The sequence below is a fragment of the Salmo trutta genome, chromosome 14 (genome assembly GCF_901001165.1).
Source record: "Salmo trutta chromosome 14, fSalTru1.1, whole genome shotgun sequence".
Lineage (NCBI taxonomy): Eukaryota > Metazoa > Chordata > Actinopteri > Salmoniformes > Salmonidae > Salmo > Salmo trutta.
Window position 1 is genome coordinate 52,840,924 of NC_042970.1, and position 22,798 is coordinate 52,863,721.

Genomic DNA, 22,798 nt, shown 5'->3' on the forward strand with positions numbered 1-22,798 from the left:
GCTGCGGGATCGGGGCACCACCAGTAAAGAGCTTGCTCAGGAATGGCAGCAGGCAGGTGTGAGTGCATCTGCATGCACAGTGAGGCGAAGACTTTTGGAGGATGGCCTGGTGTCAAGAAAGGCAGCAAAGAAGCCACTTCTCTCCTGGAAAAACATCAGGGACAGACTGATATACTTCAAAAGGTACAGGGATTGGACTGCTGAGGACTGGGGTAAAGTCATTTTCTCTGATGAATCCCCTTTCCGATTGTTTGGGGCATCTGGAAAAAAGCTTGTCCGGAAAAGACAAGGTGAGCGCTACCATCAGTCCTGTGTCAAGCCAACAGTAAAGCATCCTGAGACCATTCATGTGTTAGGTTGCTTCTCAGCCAAGGGAGTGTGCTCACTCACAATTTTGCCTAAGAACACAGCCATGAATAAAGAATGGTACCAACACATCCTCCGATGGCAACTTCTCCCAACCATCCAGGAACAGTTTGGTGACGAACAATGTCTTTTCCAGCATGATGGAGCACCTTGCCATAAGGCAAAAGTGATAACTAAGTGGCTTGGGGAACAAAGCATCAATATTTTGGGTCCATGCCCAGGAAACTCCCCAGACCTTAATCCCATTGAGAACTTGTGGTCAATCCTCAAGAGGCGGGTGGACAAACAAAAACCCACAGGTTCTGACAAACTCCAAGCATTGATTATGCAAGAATGGGCTGCCATCAGTCAGGATGTGGCCTTGAAGTTAATTGACAGCATGCCAGGGCGGATTGTAGAGGTCTTGAAAAAGAAGGGTCAACACTGCAAATATTGACTCTTTGTATCAACTTCATGTAATTGTCATTAAAAGCTTTTGACACTTATGAAATGCTTGTAATTATACTTCAGTATTCCATACTAACATCTGACAAAAATATCTAAAGACACTGAAGCAGCAAACTTTGTGAAAATTAATATTTGTGTCATTCTCAAAACTTTTGGCCACGACTGTACATTTAAACTACTCAATCAGTGTGATGGGCATTGACTAGAGCAGTGAAGTCAGGTATAGTTTCTGACGTCACTATGCGCAGGATAGCTGAGAGGTGAGAGTCAGTAAGAGATGATCTGTGCCTTGACTTGTTATATTTCATTACTGAAAATGTCTGTTCACATACATAGGTTGAGCCAAACAGTACAAACATTTTCTAAGCATGACTCCTAATCTTTGGAAAGTTTTGTTCATCGAGAGATACATAGAACCTCGTCAGTGACATTGTTTTGAATAGTTCTCCAATCACTGCATCAGACTGAAGATCGATAAGCTCAAGTTGCAGATCAGTGGGAGCGTTATCCACATTGAAGGTGAAACGAGAGGAAACCAACAGTATGTCATTTTCCAACACTTTAATATCCTCAAAATGACGAGAAAACTCACTGTTCAAAGCACGCAGCAGCGATGTATACTTCTCCCACTGGTCATCTGATAGGTAACAGACTAGTAGTCTGGTAGGTGGGGGAGATTGTTGGCTTCTACTTGGCGGGTCAGGAGGAGTAATTTTCCCTTGAAGGCTTTGACAAGGCTCTACATCTGATATGCAAAAAAGGCCCTTCCCTTGTAGTTTGGAATTCAGTTCATTCATGAGGGCCATGATGTCCACAGTGAAGGCAAAATCAGCCAGCCATTTTTTATCTTGCAGTTGAGGGAAATCCATATATTTTCCATTCATTTGCAAAAACTCAGCAATCTCCGACTTCAGGTCCCACAGCCTTTTAAGCACCTTCCCCAACCTCTCATGTTTGTGTGGTAGGGGAGATCTGCATGACCCGACTCTGTCTCTTACAACAGTGAGACAAACCGCCTGCGGTTTAAAGATTTTCCTCTTGTGAATTTTCTCACTTTAGTGACTGTATCCACAACATGGTTCATTTTCATAACACATTTCCATAGCACCTCCTGATGAATAATACAACTCAGGAGAATTATTTTCTGATCTGGGTTCAGCTCAGCTACTTCATCTTGTATCCTTTTCAAAAGGCCAACGTTTTTTCCTGTCAAGTTTGGGAACCCATCAGTGGTCACACCGGATAACTTGTCAAAACTCAGTCCCAGCTTTGCCACGCACTTATTATCCTCCTCCAATAAATCTTTCCCTATGGTTATGCTCTTCATTGACTGCACTGAAGCAAACTCCTCTGTAATTTCAAAGTCTGGGGTTATGCCTCGTAAGAATATCAACAACTGTGCCATGTCATGTGCATCACTGCTCTCATCCAGGCCAAGGAGAAATAGGTGAAATCCTTTACCTTGTCTTTGAACCTTTGTTACATATTCTCTGCGATGTCCTCAACATGCCGTGTCACTGTTCGTCTTGACAGGGAAACATTTTCAAACAGCTCTTTGTTGTTGGGGCAAAGTATTGCTGCAGAGTCAATTAAATATTCTTTAATGAATTCGCCCTCAGTGAATGGCTTGCTTTCGTAAGCAATTTTAAGGGACAGTATATAGCTATCTCTCGCAATTCCATTGTTTGCTGAATGCAGTTTTGTGAAAAGTCCTTGCTGCTTTTGCAACTGAGAAAGCAACTATTTCGATGCACTTGCCCTCTGCTCAGAAAACATAGTCCTATATTTCTCTGCACGCTTCGTCTGGAAGTGTCGGGACAAGTTGTAGTCTTTCATGACATTGATGCTCTCTTTGCACAGTAAGCACACAGCTTTCCCTGATACCTCAATAAATAAATATTTCGATGTCCACTCTTGCTGGAGCACCCTACATTCATTGTCTACTTTCCTTTTCGTTTTGCGAAATTTCTAGCTACCTACTATTTGTAACTGTGACGTCTGTGTCAGCCTGTCAGTCACTATCTGTCCTCGTGCAGTTGTTATTTATATGTGCCTTCAAAATAAATGTTCCACAAGCAGTGAGAGTTAAATCATTACACAAAGGCGAGTATTCATTGGGCTTTTAATTGAATAACAAATATGTTTTTCAAAACTTTACTATCATTCAACACCATAGTACCCTCCAAACTCATCATTAAGCTTGAGACCCTGGGTCTCGATCCTGCCCTGTGCAACTGATTTCCTGACGGGCCGCCCCCAGGTGGTGAAGGTAGGAAACCACATCTCCACTCTGCTCATCCTCAACACTGGGGCCCCACAAAGGTGTGTTCTCAGCCCCCTCCTGTACTCCCTGTTCACCCATGACTGCGTGGCCATGCACGCCTCCAACTCAATCATCAAGTTTGCAGACGACACTACAGTGCTAGGCTTGATTACCAACAACGACGAGACAGCCTACAGGGAAGAGGTGAGGGCCCTCGGAGTGTGGTGTCAGGAAAATAACCTTTCACTCAATGTCAGCTAAACAAAATAGATGATCGTGGACTTCAGGAAACAGTAAAGGGAGCACCCCCCCCATATCACTGACAAACTGAAATGGTCCACGCATACAGCCAGTATGATGAGGCTGAAAAAATGTGGCTTGTCATCCAAAAACACTCACTAACTTTTACAGGTGCATAATTGAGAGCATCCTGTCATGCTGCATCACCGCCTGGTACGGCAACTGCACCACCCACAACCGCAGGGCTCTCCAGAGGGTGGTGAGGTCTGCACAACGCATCACCAGGGGCAAACTACCTGCCCTCCAGGACACCTAAAACACCCGATGTCAAAGGAAGGCAAAAAAGATCATCAAGGACAATAACCACCCGAGCCACTGCCTGTTCACCCCGCTTCCATCCAGAAGGCAAAGTCAGTACAGGTGCATCAAAGCTGGGACAGAGAGATTGAAGAACAGCTTCTATCTCAAGGCCATCAGATTGTTAAACAACCACCACTAGCACAGAGAGGCGGCAGCCTACCTAGAGATTTGATATCATTGGCCACTTTAAGAAATGGAACACAGTCACTTTAATAATGGCACTTTAAGAATGTTTACATTTCTCACATTACTCATCTCATATTGTAATGCCCTGGCCATAGAAAGGGTTTTTTTGTTCGTTATTTTGGTTAGGCCAGGGTGTTACATTGGGTGGGCGTTCTATGTTCTTTTTTCTAGGTTGGTTTGTTTCGTTGATTTTGGCTGTGTGGCTTCCAATCAGGCACAGCTGTAGTTTGTTGATGCTGATTGGGAGTCACACATAAGTAGCCTGTTTTTTCCTTTGGGGGTGTGGGTGATTGTTTTCTGTTTCGTTCATTTTTGACCAGACAGGACTGTTTGCTGTCGTTGCCGTTTAGTGTTTTGTTTATAGTGGTTCATTTTATTAAATATTCACAATGAATACACATCCTCCACTGCACCTTGGTTTTATTACGACGGCAGCCCTTACACATATGTATATACTGTGTACTATATTCTTCACTATCTATTCTTTACTATCAATTGCATCTTGCCGCTCTGTCACTGCTCATCTATATATTTTATACTTATATATTCTTATCCCATTCCTTTACTAGATTGTGTGTATTATGTTTTGTTGTGGAATTTGTTAGATATTATGTTTTGTTGTGGAATTGTTAGATATTACCTGTTAGATACTGCTGCACTGTCGGATCTAGAAGCATAAGCATTTTACTACACTTGCAATAACATCTGCTAACCATGTATATGTGACCATAAAATTTGATTTGACATGAGTTTTGACTGAACTACTAGTCTCAAACCAGGAAATGGGTAACACATACTGTAGATAAATACTGAATGGGATAATAAAGCTTTCAGAATTTGAATATTGAACTTAGCAGAAGGGGGGAATCAGACAGACGGACAGATCATAGAAGGCCAAGGAAATTCATTACCCAAATGTATCAAACAAAGCTGCCAGTTTATTGCGATGTCAGTGGCCATTTAGTGAAAATAATATTTCATTAGCAGATTAATGGCCAGTAGGACAGCCTTGGCAGCTTTGCTGAGTTGGGCGAGAAGAAGTTGTCTAAATGTCCCACACTGGCCGTATTTAATTCTATATTGCTCTAATTAAAGTTTTGATATCCTTAGCGATGGATGAGTCCGGCAACATCACCACCAAGCTACTATTAATAGTCCTGGCTTGTGCCCCGGCTTCATGGACAGCAATAACTCTGGGTAATTTTATTAATAAAATCATCTCTCTTTCTCTCCCCCTTGCTATGCCTCTACCACGTTTATATATTAGTGCCTCGCTTGCCCCGCCACACTCTCCCGTAATGAATCACTTCGAAATGCATGGATCCTCTCTCTCCACCTCTCATTCTTTTGAGCTCATCTTTGCTCATGCTCAGTCTGTTTGTTTTTTCGTCTGTCTGTCTTTCTGTCCATCTGTATGTGTGTCAGTTAATCTGTCTGTCAGTCTGTTTCTTTATCTTCATGCCCCACCCCACCCCACCCTCTTTCTCTCCTCTGCTCATTCTCTCTATCGATCTGGCTAAGGCCTATCATGTATCCTGGCTGAATAGATGGCACAGTCTGTCTCCTAATAGAAAAATAATACAGTGGTAGACGGGGAGGCCTGGGGGTAATTCCTGCCTTTATAAGGAAAAGCATTCAGACTAGAGTTTAAAATATGAACTTACGATTATCAATTGCTAATGACTGAATTCAGACAATCATGGGTATGCAGTAAAAATTTACCAGCACCATCCCTATTTCTTTTGCTTTTGCCATCTTATCTTTTCCAATCATAACATGTCATACAAATGAAATCGCAATCAACTCATAAGTAAGATATGAATGAGGATAGGATGTCTGGGGATGTTTCGAGCAAAGACTTCAACTGTTATGTTAGTGTTATCCCCCTAAACACACAAAAATCTCTCAGACATCGTTGGCTTACCTTTCCAACGTAGAGTGGTTCCGTGCCCGTGTACTCCTCCACCACAAAGAACTGGTTCCACACCCATCCTCTCTTCACTCGTTCATGGGACATGAGCTCCTGCTCCTTCGTTTCACCCTTGGCCACGCCATTAGTCCTTGTGGTCTCTGACCATCCACAACTACAGCAATGCAAAAGCCAAAGGGCCGTCAACAGGCTGCAAGCTCCCAGTCTCCAACAGGGAGCCATTTTGGAAAATCCTGATTGGCTCTACATGTGACGGAGATTACCGAAGAGGTGAAAAGAGTCCTCAAGCCAGCAATGTTGAAGAACAAACACTCCAAGGACAACCAAGATTTCTGTTCTAGGACTCTTGGATTAATTCACAAGATTCTTGAGTATTCAATTGTCTTAAATTGTTCCGTCTCAGGATGCAGGGCATGTCATGACACGCCATGATTCGGTGAATTTAGAAAGACTGCAGAATGTTTTTTCTCTTTGCAGAAGAAACTTGACAAATCATTTTGAAACAGATTTATCTTTCCCATGTGATCTTCGCCATTACGTTTTTCCAGACTTATCTCCACTGTCTGTCTACACTGGTATCAAATCCATTCTGGTAACAGAGATGTGTTTTGTTACTGTACAAGGGAAAACTGCATTCAAGATTTCCAAGACTAGCTTTCCCATATGTTTTATGGGTAGCACAGTTTCACGTTGTTGACGGCAGCACCACAATCTCTAAAACAAGTATGGTGTTGAAGGGAGTGGGCCTGATATTGATACAAAACTCCCTGAGAATTCAAATTGACAATTTCAATCCATACATGGTATTTTTTTTATTATTCAAACACATTCATTTGGGAAATCCTGCAATGGACAAGCTCCTTTGAATAGAAGATCATGGGACCTATAACCATTGACATGGCCTTGGTATCATTATCAAGGTCAATTTGGGATGCAACTGGTAAAACAAGGTTCAAATTTTACTGAAAACCTTGGGTATCTCACCACTAACTCCAAACTATTGGAGCTGATTGACACTAACATTCATAGTTATTATCTTTCAAGATATCTTTATTTTGTATTTTCAAATTAAAATGTATTTCAAAGAAATGCAGGTCATTCGGATACTAGAGTCCTCAGATCCACAGATTACAAGCTTCTCTCTAGGGCCAGGACCCTAGGGTTGTGTATGGTCCAGCGACCGTCTCTTTTCACTCCATTGCAGTATTAGGGAACTCCATTGGCTCAGATCTTATTCCATTCCAGAATTCTTCTGGATGATTCAGGCATAGAGAGGGCCCCCACAAAACCTGAAAAAGATAAGAAGGAAAAGTATAGGTTACCATCACATTTTCCTGTAGAACAAAAGGCATTTATCACTGGTTGGGCAGTGTTTTTCATCATATATGAAATTGTATAAATGTTTTAAATGCATACTGCAAACACAAAACGTGCCTAAAGCTCAACTCATTTATCGTTCAAACTAAATGAAATTACATTATCTCTCCAAAACGTGCACGTCTTTTCATGCCAACTTTCTTCTAGCTCTTCACAACTCGAGCCACAATAATGAAAATGTGTTGTTTTTGTTTGGATTATCTGGAGGGAACTGTTTTCAGCCTGCCATTTGTTGTGTTCGGCAAGCACCCAAACAATGTGCTCTGAGCACAAGAGCGATGGCACAGTACTGTATGAGGGGAGCGCGCGCCAGGTGTGTGGAGGGGAGGATGGAGAAGAATAGAGGCAAGAGAGAAAAAGGTGGATGGCTCTACGTCATGATTCAGGCCCCTAGCAACTGTCTGCCTCAGTCCGGCCAACCAAGTGGGCCTAACCCCGGCCAGCTGATTAATTGCATGAGGGAACACTAATTGGATAAAAGTATTAATCAATTAATTCAATCCCTCATGGCAACAACCCCCTAATACTTCAAACAAACAATGCAGGAAGATATTGTGATTAAGACAGGGCTTTGCGTTGTATTTGGGCAGTAAGGTAGGTATCAGACACGCTTCCTGAACACATATTGAATCCCGAAATCGAAATTCCAACATGGCCATGAATAACAATTACTACGTTTTGTAAGGAGAATATAACTTTTATATAGATATTGTATACAAAGTACAACATCTGTGAAGTGTAAACACACAGTATCTTCACATCATAAGATGCCCCTGTGTGATATACAGGCCAATCGAATAAAATGCACGGCTTCATGGCAGACTGCACATTGAATTGTTGAAAGCACTTCAGTTATGGATTCTTCCAATTCTGGCCTCATGCTTTCCATTTGATTTTGTCATGTCTTTGGCTGTGAAATGCTGTGCTCTGATAGCTTTGTGTTCTATCTTGTATAATACTGAGTAACAGCACTACAGTTTGCTGCTCTGTCCCGCATCTATGAATCATTGTGATGTTAAAAGGTTATGACATATGTGACATTTAGAGTAAGAAGTGGCAAAGATGAATCAAGTCACAATTCAACATGACTGTTTGATACAACGGGGAAAACCCTGACAACTGGGAGGGGAAACACCTGGGTCAAACACGCACCATCAATGGACAAAACAGCACTTCACTTTTTATCAACCAGGATTTTAGAATACGAAATGGTAACAAAAAGATAATACAATGAAAATAAAATATGAAATCAAATTTAATAATGGTAAAAATGACATCAGTTGGAAAAAATATCCTCGCAAGTCTTCTGCTCGACTTTAATTGATCGAAAATATAATTGTTCATAGTTTTCATTTGTTTCAGCTAAAGAGCTGACTTCAAAGTTAAAAAGCATTGTTTATTCCTTTCCGCCTCAAAGGCAAATGACGGGGAAAAAACACAGATTACCGTAATTTCCGGACAATAAACCGCAACTTTTTTCCCACGCTTTGAACCTCAGGGCTTAAACAATGACGCGGCTAATATATGGATTTTTCCCGCTTTCACATTTTTATTTCTCAAAAAAAACACATTCTGTGACGTGCTCAGTTTTTTGGCGGCATGAAGCTTTCATTAGACCAATGAAATTGCCGAACGGGTTAAGGTCAAACAACTTTTTTGTTTACTGTTTAGATTAAATCGAACGCGCTGAAACTTCCCATCATTCTGATTACGGTAGTCATTTTGTCACCCTGATTCCTGGGGGCACAACAAAGTATTTGCAGCCACTCGACATCAGTGTAAATCGTGCATTTAAGGTGGCGCTCCGTGTTCAGTGGGAGGCTTGGATGACAAGTGGAGAGAAATCCTTCACTGAAACGGGCCGCATGCGAAGAGCAACTTATGGTCAAGTCTGCCAGTGGGTCCTGACATCGTGGAGCATTGTCAAAAAATCCACTATCATCAACGGGTTTCGAAAGGTTGGACTGCTGCGTGTTGAAGAGAGCTCAGCGGGGGATTTGCCTCCGGATGAAAGTGACGAGAGCGACAATGAAAACGATCCAATATCGGATGAAGCAATTCTGAGGCTATTCAACTCCGAGTGGTTTCAGTGGTTCAGTGCACCAGAGGAGGAAGATAGTGACCAATGACTTTCTTGGTAGGCTACTGTTTACTGCTAATTTTGTATTTTTTGTTACAAGCCGTGTTTCGATAAAGCCTATTTATTTTTGTTACAAGCCGTGTTTCGTTAAAGCCTATTTATTTTTGTTACAAGCCATGTTTCGATAAAGCCTATTTATTTTTGTTACAAGCCGTGTTTCGTTAAAGCCTATTTATTTTTGTTACAAGCCGTGTTTCGTTAAAGCCTGTGTAAAGTTAATTTGTTTCAATGTACCGGTAGGCACCTGCGGCTTATAGACATGTGCGGCTTATTTATGTTCAAAATAATATATTTTTTAAAATTCAGTGGGTGCGGCTTATATTCAGGTGCGCTTAATAGTCTGGAAATTACAGTAATTTATTTCCTTCTATCTACGCTTTCCCTGCCCCCTTAAATGTAGGTATTTTAACTGTGTGCTTGGCAGTGCATATATGATTAATTAGAAACTATTTGTATCAAACACTTTTCTGGGTAAAATTACAGATCTTAAGTTGCTCTGTAAACCGAAACACTTGCTTGACTCCGAACCGCTTGACATTTCAAAACAGCAACCAGACTACCAGCTCACTCTGAATTTCATTACGTGCCTATGCATTTACTCTTAATTAGGTGTAAAAAAAAGTATGCAACCCTAATGAGTTTGAGAGAGAAAGGGAGAGAAGTCACGGATGTTCGTTGCTAGTAGCCAGGGCTAATTAGCGCTGTGTCAATGAATGCCCTTCCGAGCAGGAGCCAGCTAGCTAGCCGATACAGTACAGTCACAAGGCATCTCTTCCACCCCAAAAGCTATTGGCAAGTCCTGTGCAGTCATTCGTGACATATTAGGTTGGTGGATTGATTTTAAAGCATGGCTGCTGCTTCTCATCAGTGGCTGTGCCCAGAGTAGGCCCCCTGTCAGCTGGCAAGTGGCAGGCGACGGATTGGGAGAAGGATCACTGCAAAGTGATGGGCATGGTGAGGCCAGTGACAGGGAGACGGGCCATCTCAGTCACTCCCCTCTCCCACATTCTCCCCATTACACCCATCTCTTCATCAGCTCTTGCTTTCTCTCTCTGGTTCTCTTTCTCATCCTCCTCTTTTTCCAAATGGTCTCCTCCCTCTCTCTCCTCCTCCTTTTCTCCCACTCTGTCTCCATCTTCCCATATCTCCACCTTCTCTCCCACTGTCTCCACCTCTCCATCCTTCCTCTTCTCCCACTCGTCTACCTCTCCCTCTATCTCCTCCTCTCTCCTCTAATATCCCTCCATACTCTTCTTAACTCTGTCTCTGCAGACAAAGGCTACTATTTTTCCATTGATGTTCATTCATTTCATAGCTTGTGTCTGCTATTGACAGTATGTGCTTTTTTGTGGTTGAGTAGAATAGTTTAATAACAAAAACTGTATATTAAAATTCAATTGTGTTGATGACACTTGTACAAGGATTTCCAATCTTTCTCTGTTCTCTATGTTTTCAAATCCCTGATCCTTGTCTGTCTGCCTTTTAACTCTCTATCCGCTTCCGTCTGTCACTCTCGTAGTCTCTCCTACTTTTCCTCAGTCACCTCAGTTGGGCCCTGTTCCTTTCAATGTCTCTCACCGTGTCTCCCTTTCTCTCTACACCATTCTACTATTTAATTCTTCAGGTTTGTATAGCCATCTGGCCTTCTCTTCCTTTATTCACTATTTATGTTTAATTTTACATCTATTTTGCTCACCCTGCATTACCCCATCTCTCAAAGTCTGTCTCGCTCTCTCTTTCCTCCTCTTTCAATCTCTTCATCATGCTCCCTCAAGTAATCGCACTCTGTCAATGTCATGTATACTAGTGAGTGAGGTTTACTGTTCCTACAAGTGAGTAAAAAAAGAATGGCCACCACGTTGGTTACTTTAAAGAACTAATCCGCAGTTGAAACAATAACAAAGCAGGCACCCCGCCACAGAGCTATGGATGCAAGGACTGACCATTCATGATATCAAAAAAATATATGCTTTAACCATGTTTCCAGGCTATACAGTGTTTTGTTTATATTTACATTGTTTACAAACATTGGAGTAAAATAAGGTTATATTTTGGGATCTGATGTGGTATGACAGTTGAACAGCTCATGAGGCGTTTCTAAGTTATATTATTTAAAAATCTATGGATATTAATCATTAATTTATGAATGTAGCCACTGCAGATTTCCCCTTTAAACACGTCTGACAGCAGAGCTGTGTCCTAGTATCACTGCAACATCACCAAATTTCTCCTATAACAGCTCGTCATTTCAGGGGGGCAAGAAATACAGACAGAATTGATTAAAATCTAAGGGGGGTGAGGGATTATATTTGTAAGCTAATAGCCTGAGGTTAACACATACCCCTCCCCATCCTCCCTCCTGTGTTTTCTATATTATTTGTTTTGAATATGCATCTGCAGCACTGTCCCTGCGATGGATGAAAGCGATCATCAAAGCAGGACCCACGAGGAGTTCAGACAGTCTGCTTATTCAAGTGAGCTCCGCCGCCAGAGTCAAATCCCCTTCGCTATGCTTATAAAAAAAAGTTGATTTTGTCATCTCAAATCCTAATTTGTCACAGTTGCTTGGGTTCCATGGCCCAAGTTTCGGGGAGAAAAACCACAAAAAGCAGCATACACAACAAAAACATTGCTTTGCAGTGAAATGTTTATGTGGTTGCGCTTTATCTGGAGTAGTCTGGTTCAGGATTGACAAAGAGTGGGTTGTGAATTCAGTAGGCTGAAAAGATAGCAATGATGCTCACACAGGAGTATTATAACTCTGGTCAAACCATTTGAAACTTGTCATAATAGTTTAAAAGTATATCCGTAAAAGCAGACATTTTATCAAATCAAGCTTTATTGATATTGCACATTTCAGACATGAATGCAACACAATGCACATCACAGGAAACATTTTTGTTGTTGTTGTACCCCTTTTTCGTGATATCCAATTGGTAGTTACAGTCTTGTCCCATCGCTGCAACTACCGTACAGACTCAGGAGAGGCGAAGGTCAAGAGCAATTTGTCCTCCAAAACATGACCCTGCCAAGCCGCACTGCTTGCTTAACCCGGAAGCCAGCAGCACCAATGTGTCGGAGGAAACACCGTACAACTGGCAACCAGGGTCAGGTTGCAGGCGCCTGGACCGCCACAAGGAGTCGCTAGAGCGCGATGGGACAAGGACATCCCGGCCGGCCAAACCCTCCCCTAACCCGGACAATTGTGCTCTGCCTCATGAGTCTCCCGGTCACAGCCGGCTGTGACACAGCCTGGGATCGTGCCTTAGACCTCTGTGCCACTCGGGAGGCCCTAGGAAAAAACTTTATTTTTAAACTATGAAAATAAAAACATAAATATTTAATACACAACAAACATAAGAGGATAAAAACAAAAGAATAACAATAAAAACTGAAAGACTTAAAAAGCACCGTAAGGAAAAGCAACACTAAAAAGGTGTTTTAATATCTCTTTAAAATATGTCAAAAGTCCCCCTCCCCCCCAGGTTCTCTGGCAGGCAGGCTATTTCAGAGGCAGGGGGCATAGTAACTAAAGGCTGCCTCTCCATGCCTCTTGGTCCTAGGCTTTGGGATAGTTAAAATGCCAGTGCCAGAGGACATGAGGGACCTACTGGGTACATAACTCAAAAGCATGTCTGATATGTATTGTGGTGCACAATCGTAGACTGATAAATAAGCATAAAATGATTTCTAAAACTCACTGGCAGCCAGTGCAGAGACTTTAAAACCGTTGTAATGTGTGCTCTCTGTCTGGTCTTGGTCAGTACCCGTGCTGCAGCATTCTGTATGTTTTGCAGTTGACCAATGGATTTCTTGGGTAGACCAAAGAGGAGAGCATTACAGTAGTCAAGCCTGCTTGTAATAAAAGCATGGATGAGTCTCTCTGTATCAGCACCCTGGCAATGTTCCTTAGGTGGTAAAAAGCTATTTTGGTCACATTCTTAATGTGTGATTTGAAATTGAGTTCAGAATCTAAAATGACACCTAGGTTTTTTTACCTGGTGTTTTATCTTTATTGCCCGTGAATTAAAATGTGAAGCCAGATTCTCTCTCTGTGCTTTGGCTCCAATGATAAGTACCTCGGTGTTGTCTTGATTTAGCTGGAGGAAGTAGTGAGCCATCCAAAAACTGTCGACCGGTTAAAAAAGTCCTAAACCAATTTAAAACTGGACCGTTGGAAAACGACTTGCCTTGAATGACATTGTGTTTAGCTTAAAATATTTGCCTAAGCTACCAACACTTGTGCATTGTGGGTAGGTAATGACAGAATAGAATACAACATAATATCCATATTTACAGTGGAAAGAAAAAGTATGTGAACCCTTTGGAATTACCTGGATTTCTGCATAAATTTGTCATAAAATTTGATCTGATCTTCATATTAGTCACAACAATAGACAAACACAGTGTGCTTAAACTAATAACACAAATTATTGTATTTTTATTTTCTGTATTGAATACATCATTTTAACATTCACAGTGTAGGAAAAAGTATGTGAACCCCTAGGCTAATTATTTTTCCAAAAGCTAATTCGTGTCAGGAGTCAGATAACCTGTAGTCCAATCAATGAGACGAGATTGGAGATGTTGGTTAGAGCTGCCTTGCCCTATAAAAAAACACTCACAAAATTTGAGTTTGCTATTCACAAGAAGCATTGCCTGATGTGAACCATGCCTCGAAAAAAAGAGATCTCAGAAGACCTAAGATTAAGAATTGTTGACTTGCATAAAGCTGGAAAGGGTTACAAAAGTATCTCTAAAAGCCTTGATGTTCATCAGTCCACAGTAAGACAGAAAGTTTAGCACTGTTGCTATTCTCCCTAGGAGTGGCCGTCCTGCAAAGATGACTGCAAGAGCACAGTGCTGAATGCTAAATAAGGTTAAGAAGAATCCTTGAGTGTCAGCTAAAGACTTACTGAAATCTCTGGAACATGCTAACATCTCTGTTGACAAGTTTAAGATACGTAAAACACTAAACAAGAATGGTGTTCATGGGAAGACAACACGGAAGAAGCTACTGCTGTCACAAAAAAAATATTGCTGCACGACTGAAGTTCAAAAAAAGAGCACCTGGATGTTCCACAGTGCTTATGGAAAAATATTCTGTGAACAGATTAAATTAAAGTTGAGTTGTTTGGAAGGAACACACAACACTATGTGTGGAGAAAAAAAGCACACCAACATCAAAACCTCATCCCAACTGTAAAGTATGGTGGAGGGAGCATCATGGTTGGGGCTGTTTTTCTGCCTCAGGGCCAAGACAGCTTGCTATCATCAATGGAAAAATTAAGTTTATTAAGACATTTTGCAGGAGAATGTAAGGCTATCTGTCCGCCAATTGAAGCTCAATAAAAGTTAGGGGGATGCAACAGGACAACGACCCAAAACATAGAAGTAAATCAACAACAGAATGGCTTCAACAGAAGAAAATACACCTTCTGCAATGGCCAAGTCAGAGTCCTGACCTCAACCTGATTTAAAATGCTGTGAAATGACCTCAAAAGTGGTTCACACCAGACATCCTAAGAAAATTGCTGAACTGAAAAGTCCAAAATTCCCCCGACCACTGTGTAGGTCGAATCCGCAACTACAGAAAATGTTTGGTTAAGTTTATTGCTGCCAGGGTCAACCAGTTATTAAATCCAAGGGTTCACATACTTTTTCCACCCTACACTGTGAATGTTTACACAGCGTGTTCAATAAAGACATGAAAACGTATAATTGTGTGTGTGTTATTAGTTTAAGCAGACTCTGTTTGTCTATTGTTGTGACTTAGATGAAGATCAGATCAAATTTTATGACCAATTTATGCAGAAATCCAGGTAAATCCAAAGGGTTCACATTCTTTTACTTGACACCGTACCTGGATAAGAGAGTATTTGCTTCATGGACCATCAAATTGTATAAATGTGTTTTGCAAATCTCTTTATTTACACACCAAAATGGAGTAAGTTAATTCAAAAGATCATTTGGATGCACTGGCTGTAAAAACATTCCTCACAAATTACGGAATTTGCTAAAATATCTAATTATGCATTCAAACATCTCCAGACACGACACTGAAACATTGACTCATGAATTATTAAAAACCCCTCTGATGTTGTGATAATCCAGACATTTGGCTACATCCGGACAGCAATGCTCCAGAGACAATTATTGTTCAGAAACTTCACCTTGAGAAAAGCATTCTGCATACAAAAGACCCAGTGTCCTATTGGCAAGTCAATGATGCAGCCAGCTGAGATCAGAGACGAGAATCTGAATTGACCGTGTTAGCCAGGAAAATGTCTGGGAAAACTGTACAAAGAACGCTGAACCACGCTGCTACATATTAAGCCATGTGTTTACTTATGGGATATAATGAGAAATAACATACACTAAGTATAAATCAAATCAAATCAAAATGTATGGGTCACATACACATATTTTGCAGATGTTATTACAGGTGTAGCAAAATGCTTGTGTTCCTAGCTCCAACAGTATTTACCAACTCACAACAATACACACAAATCTTAAAGAAATATATACAGTTGAAGTTTGGAGTCATTAAAACTTGTTTTTCAACCACTCCACAAATTTCGTGTTAACAAACTATAGTTTTGGCAAGTCGGTTAGGACATCTACTTTGTGCATGACACAAGTCATTTTTCCAACAATTCTTTACAGACAGATTATTTCACTCTATCACAATTCCAGTGGGTTAGAAGTTCACACACACTAAGCTGACTGTGCCTTTAAACAGCTTGGAAAATTCCAGAAAAGGATGTCATGGCTTTAGAAGCTTCTGATAGGCAAATTGACATAATTTTGAGTCAATTGGAGGTGTACCTGTGGATGTATTTCAAGGCCTACCTTCAAACTCAGTGCCTCTGCTTGACATCATGGGAAAATCAAAAGAAATCAGCCAAGACCTCCGAAAAACATTTGCAGACCTCCACAAGTCTGCTTCATCATTGGGAGCAAATTCCAAATGCCTGAAGGTACCACGTTCATCTGTACAAACAATACTACGCAACTATAAACACCATGGGACCACGCAGTCATCATAACGCTCAGGAAGGAGACGCGTTCTGTCTCCTAGAGTTTAATGTACTTTAGTGCGAAAGGTGCAAATCAATCCCAAAACAACAGCAAAGGGCTTGTGAAGATGCTGGAGGAAACAGGTACAAAAGTATCTATATCCACAGTAAAACGAGTCCTATATCGACATAACCTGAAAGGCCGCTAATAAAGGAAGAAGCCACTGCTCCAAAACCGCCATAAAAAAGCCAGACTACAGTTTGCAACTGCACATGGGGACAAAGATTGATCTTTTTGGAGAAATATCCTCTGGTCTGATGAAACACAAATAGAACTGTTTGGCCATAATGACCATCATTATGTTTGGAGGAAAAAGTGGGAGGCTTGCAAGCCGAAGAACACCATCCCAACCGTGAAGCACAGGCGTGGCAGCATCATGTTGTGGGGGTGCTTTGCTGCAGGAGGGACTGGTGCACTTCACAAAATAGATGGCATCATGAGGTAGGAAAATGATGTGGATATATTGAAGCAACATCTCAAGACCTCAGTCAGGAAGTTAAAGCTTGGTCGTAAATGGGTCTTCCAAAGCTGTGGCAAAATGGTTTAAGGACAGTGAAGTCAAGGTATTGGAGTGGCCATCACAAAGCCCTACCCAACTTATTGTGGGAAGCTTGAAGAAGGCTACCTGAAGCGTTTGACCCAAGTTAAACAATTTAAAGGCAATGCTACCAAATACTAATTGAGTGCATGTAAACTTCTGACCCACTGGGAATGTGATGAAATAAATAAAAGATTAAATAAATCACTCTACTATAATTCTGACATTTCTCATTCTTAAAATGAAGTGGTGATTCTAACTGACCTAAGACAGGGACTTTTTACTCGGATTAAATGTCAGGAATCGTGAAAAACTGAGTTTAATGTATTTGGCTAAGGTGTAGGTAAACGTCCGACTTCAACTGTAACTATTAGGAAGAGCAATGACTAACATACAGTAGAATAGAATACAGTATATACATATGAGATCAGTAAAGCAGTATGTTAACATTATTAAAGTGATTAGAGTTCCATTACTAAAGTCGCCAGTGATTCCATGTCTACGGCAGCAGCCTCTAAGGTGCAGGTTTGATTAACAGGGTGGTAGCCGGCTAGTGATGGCTATTTAACAGTTTGATTGCTTGCCTTGAGATAGAAGCTGTTTTTCAGTCTCTCGGTCCCAGTATTGATGCACTTTTACGGACCTTGCCTTCTGGATGATAGCGGGGTGAACAGGCCGTGGCTCGGGTGGTTGATGTCCTTGATGATCTTTTTGGCCTTCCTGTGACATCGGGTGCTGTAGGTGTCCTGGAGGGCAGGTGATGCGTTGGGCAGACCGCACCACCCTCTGAAGAGCCCAGCGGTTGCGAGCGGTGCAGTTTCCGTACCAGGCGGGGTTACAGCCTGGCAGGATGCTCTCAATTGTGCATCTGTAAAAGTTTCTGAGGGTCTTAGGGGCCAAGCTGAATTTCTTCTGCCTCCTGTTGCACCTTGTTCACCACACTGTCTGTGTGGGTGGACCATTTCAGATTGTCAGTGATGTGTATGGCGACAAACTTGAAGCTTTCCACCTACTCCACTGTGGTTCCGTCAATGTGGATTTGGGACGTGCTCCCTCTGCTGTTTCCTGAAGTCCATGATCAGCTTGACAACGAGGGAAAGGTTATTTTCCTAGCACCACTCCGCCAGGGCCCTCACCTCCTCCCTGTAGGCTGTCTCGTCATTGTTGGTAATCAGGCCTACTACTGGTGTGTCAGCTGCAAACTTGATGATTGAGTTGGAGGCGTGTGTGGCTACGTAGTCATAGGTGAACAGGGAGTACAGGAGGAGGCTGAGCACGAACCCTTGTGGGGCTCCTGTGTTGAGTATCAGCGAAGTGGCGGTGTAGTTTCCTACCTTCCCCACCTGGAGGCAGATCGTCAGGAAGTCCAGGACGAGTTGCACAGGGCGGGGTTCAGACCTAGGGCCCGAGCTTAACCTTTTTACACGTACCAACAAACGGGTGTGATCATTCTACAGTGGTCCCTGGAGCGTACGCTCAAACCGGTGTGATTAGAACGCTTATTTAGAAAGTCCCGTTTCGATTGACGCAACAATCAGCATTTGAGCTGGCCACACTGTTTTTTCACAGAAACATTTTGCACAAACACAGTCCTTACAAAGTTATGTCCAGAATGTGACCAGTTTATTTTTGGATGCAATGTTCAGACATTCACAGAAGTAGCTACAGCAGAAAACAATCATCCAAACCGGAAAATGTAGGCTACATTTGTCCTAGCGCTAACTGAGGAAAGATTGGCATAACATAAGCGGTCATATTTTTATAACTCTCGGCTGACAGAAAGTACAATATGAATTAGCTAATAGCAATGACTATTTATAATGAATCACATCACGGGTGAGCTCACCATTGTTCAAAATAATTGAGTAATACAGTTTCTAGAAATTGAAAGTAATGCGATGATGGGTAGTTTGTGCACACTGCCATGTTTGTTTTTTCACATCAATCAAAAATATTCAGGGCAGGATGAGTTTGGTCTGTTTATAGTATGCATTTTGATGGTGTGTCGTCTAGGATCATTCACTTCCCTTCATTCACTTCTGTAAGTTTACCGGAAAGATGAATGAACCATTCCTTCACCTCATTATAACATCTTTGGTCTGACAGACAATTACATGACACCCAGAATGCATTGTATATTGTCAACAAGCATGGCGCCACACATAGCTGGCAAATAGCTTAGCATTAGCTCATTATAATCAGTACAACCTTCAGAAAAGTATTTTACACACATCATAGGTGTCCATTACTGTCTATGCAATAATCATAATGCATTATTTGTCACCAGTACTTGAAAACATGTGAATAAAACTGTAAATAAATTATGCTACATACATACTGTATGCGCGTACATTAGAAACGACAACACGATATACAGAAAATAAGGACCTTACTTTGATAGGAACGCACACATGTCCAAAGTTATTATTTGTAAGGAAAACACCAAGGAAGGCAATGCGAGCGCCAGCCAGAAAATGTTCCAATTCATGCAAGACTACGCAAATGCCTACATTCTTGATCTGCGCAAACATTGGTGAAGTGCAGGCTCTCCTCGAAGAGAGAAGTTTGTCCGGCTCAGTAAAGCCTCAAACATAAATTGTCCGCAACACTGAAATGGGCTACTTCTATGTGAATTAATGAGGAGGCGGAACACACCTCAATTCAAACTGTTGTTATAAAATACAACTTGTTAAAAAATATTTGGAAATTGACAAGTTGAAACATAGTCTATAGATAATTAGCAGGCAGTGTGTGTTAACTGTCCTGTTGCGTAATAATAACATTTTGGAACAGTGAGTGCATTCTGACATCACGTGCATAAAACAACTCACACTGGGGCGACCGTTATAGATATTTGGAACTTACGTATGAAAAGATGAATGATGAGCTTGGAGGGTACTATGGTGTTGAAGGTAGAGCTATAGTCAATGAACAGCATTCTTACGTAGGTGTTCCTCTTTTCCAGATGGGATAGGGCAGTTTGTAGTGTGATGGCGATTGCATCATCTATGGATCTATTGGGGCGGTAAGCAAATTAAAGTGGGTCTAGGGTGTCAGGTAAGGTAGAGGTGATTTGATCTTTGACTAGCCTCTCAAAGCACTTCATGATGGGCGATAGTCATTTAGTTCAGTTACCTTTGCTTTCTTGGGTACTGTAATAATGGTGGACATCTTGAAGCAAGTGGGGACAGCAGACTGAGATAGGGAGAGATTGAATATGTCCGTAAACACACCAGCCAACTGGGGCGTCAGCCTTGCAAAAAATACCAAACATTAAGAACACCTTATCTTTCAATGACATACTGTAGACTGACCAGGTGAATCCAGGTGAAAGCTATGATCCCTTATTGATGTCACTTGTTACATCCACTTCAATCAGTGTAGATGAAGGTTAAAAAAAATTTTAAGCATTGAGACAATTGAGATATGGATTGTGTATGTGTGCCATTCAGAAGTTGAATGGGCAAGACAAAATATTTAAGTGCCTTTGAACGGGGTATGGTAGTAGGTGCCAGGCGCACAAGTTTGTGTCAAGAAATACAACGCTGCTGGGTTTCTCACACTCAACAGTTTCCCGTGTGAATCAAGAATGGTCTAATACCCAAAGGACACCCAGCCAACTTGACACAACTGTGGGAGGCATTGGAGTCAACATGAGCCAGCATCCCTGTTGAACACTTTCAACACCTTGTAAACACCAATTGTAAACACCACTATTTAAAAGAGATCTTAAAACACACCTTTTTAGCTTTGCTTTTCCTTACGGTGCTTTTTAGTCATTCAGTTTTTATTGTTATTCTGGTCATGCTGTAAAAGACGTGCAACTTATAAAGTCTTCATAAAGCCTTCATAAACACTACATACATGTGTTACAAATCATCTATAACCATATGTCATGCTATATAAAAGGTTTATTAATGTGGCATAACTGTGTGACATACCACCAGTGTCAAATGTGACAAGGATGACTTAATAAAGGCTTTATAAATCATTAAATTGAGGCTTCACAAAGCATTTATAACCCTGTCATGCATCTTGGTAGAGCATTGCAAATCCAGGATAGTGGGTTTGATTCCCGGGACCTGTGGTGGTTTATTCCTTTACTATCAAATGAGGAGAGACAAACGTATCACACAAGTCAGAGTTATACTTAAACTAAATCTTTAATAATAAGAGCTTTGCGATAGCAATGACTTTCAACGATTCACCATTTCTAATGATCCGTTGAGAGTGGCAAGACAAAAGTACAAAGGTCTTTTATAGCCAAGATACACCCATTTCAACCTACATGACGAACAACAGATACATAGAATGGTCACAAGGTTAAGATTTGTATAAAAGTTATCTATAATACATAGCAGACAGCATTTGCTGTGTCAACAGTTTATTGTATAGACCAGTGTCTGGTCCTCCTACCCCAAACTGGAACCATCTCTCCCTGGTACGGTATAGAACAGAAACATTAACTCATGTTCTCTGGAATGCTCTTTAGGTTTTATCACCCAAAGACATCGTAAATCTCCTCTGTCAGTGTTATCTCATAGAGGCCCATCCTCAGTAGAGCACACACACAATAGTTAACAGAATATTATATTCTGTCAAATAAAACAACAATGCAATACAAGCATTATAACATAATCTTGCAATTTCCCTGACAGACCACCCACATGTTATAATTTATTCATGCATAACTGTAAGTCACTTTGGATAAAAGTGTCTGCTAAATTTGATATATTATATTACTCTAAAACATTTCTAAGATGGCCCAACCTCTTTCCCTCTTGGGTGCATAGCCAATATTGGACCGGACCTCAACACTCTAAAGTGCAGTCATGCACAGAAAAAAAACATTGATAGGGCCTTTTAAAATATGTTTATATGTTTTTGCCTAATTCAGTTTTTATTCCAAATACCATTATTTTATGTTTTGTTTTTCCAGTTTCGGATTTCCCACATTTTTTCTGGTTTTCCCTGAGTTTATTCACACTTTTTTAACAGAAAAACAATAACATTTGATTTTCTGTGTTCACAACAATGTCACATCAGGGGATGACTTTTGAGGTCTGGGAAAAATCTAAGAAATTTAGATTTTTTTGTGTAATTGTCCTTTTTTTTTAGTGCGCATGCCCTGCACTGTTGTTTGGTTAGCAGGTTTTCTGTAGCGCAGTAAGTGCACGTGATGAGTTCACAAATCAAATGCCCACTTGTGTTGCCACTGGACAGGGAAAAACAAGTAAGTTAACCTTTATTTATTGCAATTTAAATTTGTTTGTAGTAGTTAGACACATAATTATTTCAAATAATTTCTGTGACTTCAAAGCAATTGATAGCTAGCGAAACATTTTCTAGCTAGCAGGTTCAGCAAAATAAAAATCACCGTAGATACAACCAGATCTCATAGTCACGTCATGAGATTTGTAAATGAAAGAGGAATATAATAATACAAATCAAATGGAGTTTCCCATCTCCCCATTTAGTTTTTCTAGCACAGCACAGTTACTTTTAAGGTTGGAACCAACATGCAGTTCCTCCAGCAGCCAAAGGCAAGAACCATTTGTCCGCCAGCTCAGGAACAAGCTATTGTACACTATTTACAGTGTGTGTAATGTTCAATGTAATTGCATTGCTGAACTTTTTGAAACTTAATTGATTTGATTTGATTTGTTTTAAAAATATTGAATTAAAAGGATATGTATGGTTAAACATGTCTTTAATGTTTATTTGTTTTAGCTGTTAATGATAATTCCCTAAGTGTTAACCCTAACCCTAACCCTTTATGTATGTGCTATGAATGACCAAAGGTAACTGGCTTTGTAGTTAGTACAGCATCATATGATACAAGGCATTTATGTATGTGTTATAAATGACCAG

At 40.9% G+C, this 22,798-nt stretch overlaps 1 protein-coding gene across 2 annotated transcripts in view; it reads right to left on the reverse strand.

Moving 5' to 3' along the window:
- LOC115208368 (cadherin-22-like) overlaps window positions 1-6,441 on the reverse strand; it is a 126,995-nt gene extending 120,554 nt beyond the window's left edge. For both annotated transcript variants that reach the window (XM_029776374.1, XM_029776373.1), the window contains exon 1: window positions 5,787-6,441. In XM_029776374.1, the coding sequence (XP_029632234.1) occupies window positions 5,787-6,014 (228 nt within the window). In that variant the 5' untranslated portion in view covers window positions 6,015-6,441. The remainder of the gene's footprint in view (window positions 1-5,786) is intronic.
- Between the last annotated feature and the right edge of the window lie 16,357 nt (window positions 6,442-22,798).